Raw genomic sequence first — 6000 nt, 5'->3', positions numbered from 1 at the left:
GCAAGCAAACTGTTTATACAAGGGCAGAGTAAGTAGGTCAAGTCTGTGTTTACTCACAGCCGAGACATCAGTGACGCTGCAGTGATAGCTAGCTACCTCATTGATAATGAAATCGCAGTGGCTTCAAAACCATTTAGTGAGGGTGAATTTGTAAAAACATGCATGATGAAGGCAGCTGAGATTGTGTGCCCTGAAAAGCGTCAGGCTTTTGTAAATATCAGCCTGACAAGAAACACAGTTGCAGACAGGATTTCCGATCTTTCAGTGGATTTGGACAGCCAGTTGAAGCAAAAGGTAAAGTCATTTATTGCTTTTCGGTTGCAATTGATGAAAGCACGGACATTACAGATGTTGCACAACTGGCCATTTTCATCCGCGGAGATGATGACACATTGACCGTCACCGAGGAGTTCGTGGAGTTGGTGCGGATGACAGATACAACGACAGCAGCTGATATTTTTACCGCACTCGTTGGCGCGCTGGACAGGGTCGGAGTGGACTGGTCCCGCGCTGTCAGCCTGGCTACAGATGGTGCGCCCTCAATGACTTTTTGACTTTTCACTGTATTTTGCACCAGGAGGCTTTGTGTTGCAAGTCATTAAAGATGGATAACGTCTTGAAGGTGGTCATCCAAACTGTTAATTTCATCCGATCCAGAAGCCTGAATCACCGTCAGTTTGACAGCCTTCTCAGAGAGAAAGACCACATCTATGGCCTGCCATACCACACTGAGGTAAGATGGTTAAGCCGAGGTGCTGAGGCGTTTCTGTCTGAAAAATGTGTGCGCGACCCAACATGTGGCAGACATGAAGCGGTTCAAAGATAAAATAACGGGACTGTTACGGGAGTTTGAGCAACGCTTTCAGATTTTTGGTGAACTCAGAAAGACTTCAACGTTTTTTGCTCGCCATTCACCGTGAATCCCTCCGATCTGCCCGTCAGCATCCAACTTGAAATAATAGACTTGCAGTGTGACTCGGATTTGAAGGGCAAATTTGCCGCAGCTGGCTTGGACACATTTAATCACAATCTCTTGCCAGGTTACCCCAACTTGACAGCCCTCGCTGCAAAACTGTTGTGCATGTTTGGAACCACATATCTTTGTGAGCAAGTTCTCTGTAATGAGCATAAATAAAACAAAGCTGCACTCAAGGCTCACGCACAAGCACTTGAATCACATCCTGAAGTTGGCTGCCACTCAGGATGTGACGCCTGATATTGATGCGCTGGTGAAAGCTAAAAGATGCCAGGTATCAGGAGCAGTGGCGGCTCCTGAAAAAATTCTCAGGGGGGGCAATTTTTCTGATGATTTAGGTGACCTACACACATTTTAAAAAAGATATGTCCAGCAACAACATGAAGACAGGGGCAGCATATAAGTCAATACCAGAAGCATTTATTGACTGATCTCAAAAGTGTTGGCTTACCAGGGTTGGTGGAGCCCTCAGTTTCATCTTTGCCTCGCAAAGCTAACTCAAACACTCCGCAAAACTTCACACACTGGATTAGCCGGCTGAGGATGTGGCGGTTCTTGCTAATGTCGTAGTAAATATATTTGTTATAGTGAATATGGAATATGATATGTTGAGTAAAATGTTGTGCTAAGATCTATTTAGGTCAGGAGCTGGTTATAAGTTCTGTTCCTATCCAATAACAATGGACAAAAGGGTCCTATCTTGTCAGCCTTGTCAGCAGGTGGCCAAGGACAACACCCACGCCATAGGCCTCTCAGTTCTTCCAACTCACGAGTTCTTGCTCTGAGGACACACACACACACACACACAAACACACACACACACACATCATCACTGTTAAACACACACACACACACACACACACACACACACACACACACACACACACACACACACACACACACACACACACATCATCACTGTTAAACACACACACACACACACACACACAAAAATCCCCTCTCTTAGGCTGAACATTTGAAGACAGAGAACCCGACTCAGAGCCAATGCAACAGTGACAGTAGCCTGGAGGGGACCTCGCCCAACTCATCAGGACCAATCAGAAGATCAGAACTACTAGATTCAACCTACTTCATTTATTGCATAAAATGTCTGCACACAATGTTTCGGGGCTCTCTTCAGATAATAATAATAATAAATAAAATAATATGCCATTTAGCAGACGCTTTTATCCAAAGCGACTTACAGTCATGCGTGCATACATTTTTGTGTATGGGTGGTCCTGGGGATCGAACCCACTACCAAGCGCAGTGCCCTACCAGCTGAGCTACAGAAAGTGGATACTCATGGATGCGCATCGCAATTGTAAAATGTCAACACAATTGGAGACACCACGTCATTTTTGGAGACATGTTATTGACAGTAAACTATTGTAGATGCGACTGCTAACTAAATAAAACATTTTAGCTGGCTAGCTAATCATCTTAGCTAAATGTGGGGCAAACTATTCAGTTATTTACCGTTAATTTGAGGGATTGGGGTGAAAGAAATCGAGTTACATAGTGATACTTTACGATATACTGTATTGACAATATCGCAATATTTTAGCGCTAGTTGGCTGTACCTGCACCAAAACACCATTATTGTTCCTTCATAGCTTGTTCTCAATCTTTTCACATTGGGAGCCAATTTGTTTTCAGCACTTTTATTTCCATGACTGATCAAAACTCGTTCTCATGGCTTTCTGATCCCTCTGCAACAGACATATGGTGCGCAATAAAATCACAGTATCGAATCGCAATACGTATAGAATCATGAGACTCGCAATGCATATATCTTATCGTGAGGTCCCTGGCAATTCCCAGCCCAAGTTCATTTGCCACAACAAATCTCTTCGCTAGCAAACGCGATGTCTTCTCCAAAACGGCAATGTGTCTCCAGCAATGTTTACTTTTTTGACGTTCTATGGCATCTCCACTTTCCAAGCATATATGACCACATGTAATATTTTGGTAAGTGATGCAAATAGTGAACTATGTAGGGCCAGGATGTAAAATATATGTAGCTGCAGCAATTTCTCTTATCTGATATGGTAAGTAATGGGGCTTAAATGTATAGCTCCCTAAGAGTTTGACGAACGGGTCCGTGCACGCGATTCCAGATATCTTTACCTCTGAATAAACTGCCTTTATTATACCATATCCACCCTGTCCAAAGTCTCTACTTGGTCTCAGTTCTCCAGTAAACTTGTGATTATCAACACTAACCTCATCGTTGTGGCGGCGGACAGCTAGCCTGTATCCCTCATCCAGTTGAGTGGCAATGTCTTTTTTCGTTCGTACCAATTTTTGGAAAATCCTCGGGTGTAGGACTTTCCGCCTTTAGTAGAAACCTGTTGAATTATTAAATTTGGTCTGGGAGGTCCTAATTGTTTCGTTGCCAATTTATCTTCATTTGTTCGCCGACAAAAAGGAACTTCTTTCAAAGACACAATCCGCTCTTTTCTTAGTTACGTTCATGGTTACGTTACGTATGACGAAAGCGCGTAAGTGCAAGCCCTCAGACACCCATAGAGATTGTATTGAAAGCTCTGAAATTTGAAAAAAATAGATTTTACATGGGAGTCTATGACAGACTTCTGGGCGATTTTCAACCTGACTGAAATCGCCCCAAAAGGGGGGGGGAGCCATTTGAAGCACGACTTTAGCCTGATTTGACATTTAGTGGCAGTGTGGCACTATGGCAGATCAGACGTATAGATTACAACACTGATAACTACTGTTGCCGTGATATAATTGATTAGAAAAAAAATCCCTTCCTTTTCCCGTTTGGCAGTGCGTCGCCCATATCGCCCTATTGAACAGGCCGCCCCTGATCAGGAGTCAAATAAACTATGCAACCCCACTTAAAGTGCTACATGAGACACCCTGATATAGTTCTGTGATCTGTGATATACTTATGTGAATCACTGAGGCATTGTGTGTTTGTGTGTTCTTTGTCCTCAGAACTTTCAAATAACTTGAGGTGTTTTATGATTAATAGTGATGTTGTGCTTTTGGACACACTGTCCTCAGGCGCCAGCTTTATGTTTATATGTTTTTATGTTGATGTGCTATTGTTTTTAATTGATTTTATTTTATTTGTATATTTAACCTATTCTTGACTCTGTGGTTCTTGCACTTGTTTGGGGAACAGGATTTCATTCTTTTTATCTACATTTCTGCCTGAGAAATGACCCCCTGATATAGTTCTGTGATCTGTGAAACAGTTCTGTTAATCACTGAGGCATTGTGTGTTTGTGTTCTTTTTCTTTAGAATTTTCAAATAAACTTGACGTGTTTTATGATTAATAGTGATGTTGTGCTTGTACTATTTTGGACACACTGTCCTCAGGCTCCAGCTTTATGTTGTATGTTGATCGTATTAAAACAAAGAAAACAATCTGAAGTTGTTGTTTTTAAGTTATATATACCATGATTTTTCCGGTCCGGCCCACTTGGGGATAGATTTTCCTCCATGTGGCCCCTGAGCTAAAATGAGTTTGACACCCCTGCTCTAAACTAGTTTACCGACCTATTACTGAAAAATTCATTGAAAGTATAGGGAGCGTTACTTTACTCACCGCAAACCTATTTTTTAACCACTACAGTAATGGTCTCTGCAACTCACTATGATTTCCCCACACAAGCACACACCACTTTCTCTCTCTCTCTTCTTCTCCCCAGGTGTTACATCACTCTGACCCAGTCTCTCCACCTGACGATGAGTGGCGCCCCATCTGGTCCAGCAGGCACTGGGAAGACTGAAACCACCAAGGACCTGGGCCGTTCCCTAGGCATCATGGTCTATGTATTCAACTGCTCCGAACAGATGGACTACAAGGTAGGTACTCATAAACTGGTAGAGCTGTGTGGATACACTGTGTTTGGTATAATATAATCTACGTTTGTGTGTTTCTGAATCCACCATTTCTTTCCCCACCCCTTTTATAGTCCATAGGGAACATCTATAAAGGTCTGGCCCAGACGGGTGTGTGGGGCTGTTTTGATGAGTTCAACAGGATCTCTGTGGAGGTGCTATCTGTGGTGGCAGTACAGGTCAAAACCATACAGGACGCCATCAGGAACAAGAGACAGAGGTGAGGGACTCCTAGCTACCTAACTAATGTCATTCAACAAATCCAAGAGTCTTTGTGTCTTTCGCTAAGATTTGACTTGGTTTGTGTTCCTGTTTGTCAGGTTCTATTTCCTAGGTGAGGAGATTGAGCTGAGGCCGACTGTAGGGATTTTTATCACTCTGAACCCAGGCTATGCTGGGAGAACTGAACTACCAGAGAACCTCAAGGCCTTGTTCAGGTGACACACACACAGGCTGAATCGCAAATCGACCCACTCCATCTCTTCCTTCAATCTGAATATTCACACTCTCCAATTTAGGCCGTGTGCAATGGTGATTCCTGACTTTGAGTTGATCTGTGAGATCATGCTGGTGGCTGAGGGATTCATCGATGCTCGCCTGCTCGCACGCAAGTTCATCAGCCTGTACACGCTCTGCAAGGAGCTGCTCTCTAAACAGGTACACACACACAAACAAACAAACACACACACACAAATACACGAAGAAACACTCTAATACTGTATAATACTGCATATGTGTTGTAGGACCACTATGACTGGGGCCTGAGGGCCATCAAGTCAGTGCTGGTGGTGGCTGGATCACTGAAGAGAGAGGACAGGAGCAGACCAGAGGAACAGGTAACACGGTGTTTATCAACCAGGGTGTCTTCCCTTAATGACCATACTATAGAAGCTATATTGTCTGTCTCTATAGGTCTTCATGATGTCCCTATATTCCTGTCTGTCTCTATAGGTCTTCATGATGTCCCTATATTCCTGTCTGTCTCTATAGGTCTTCATGATGTCCCTATATTCCTGTCTGTCTCTATAGGTCTTCATGATGTCCCTATATTCCTGTCTGTCTCTATAGGTCCTGAATAATCCCTATATTCCTGTCTGTCTCTATAGATCCTGACATGTCCCTATATTCCTGTCTGTCTCTATAGATC

The 6000-nt window shown here is 43.3% G+C and overlaps 1 protein-coding gene across 1 annotated transcript in view; it reads left to right on the top strand.

The window, feature by feature from the left end:
* Nucleotides 1-700: 700 nt before the first annotated feature.
* The window catches only part of LOC121561908 (dynein axonemal heavy chain 11-like), a 29612-nt gene continuing 24312 nt past the window's right edge, over nucleotides 701-6000 (top strand). Inside the window, 6 exon segments of the mRNA XM_045220445.1 lie at nucleotides 701-733; nucleotides 4661-4817; nucleotides 4928-5073; nucleotides 5174-5290; nucleotides 5372-5510; nucleotides 5597-5689. Of these exon segments, the coding sequence (XP_045076380.1) occupies nucleotides 711-733; nucleotides 4661-4817; nucleotides 4928-5073; nucleotides 5174-5290; nucleotides 5372-5510; nucleotides 5597-5689 (675 nt within the window). The 5' untranslated portion in view covers nucleotides 701-710.

This window comes from Coregonus clupeaformis, unplaced genomic scaffold (assembly GCF_020615455.1).
Source record: "Coregonus clupeaformis isolate EN_2021a unplaced genomic scaffold, ASM2061545v1 scaf3852, whole genome shotgun sequence".
NCBI lineage: Eukaryota > Metazoa > Chordata > Actinopteri > Salmoniformes > Salmonidae > Coregonus > Coregonus clupeaformis.
Note: the sequence above shows the minus strand (reverse complement) of the source record. Positions and strands in the feature narration are given on the sequence as shown.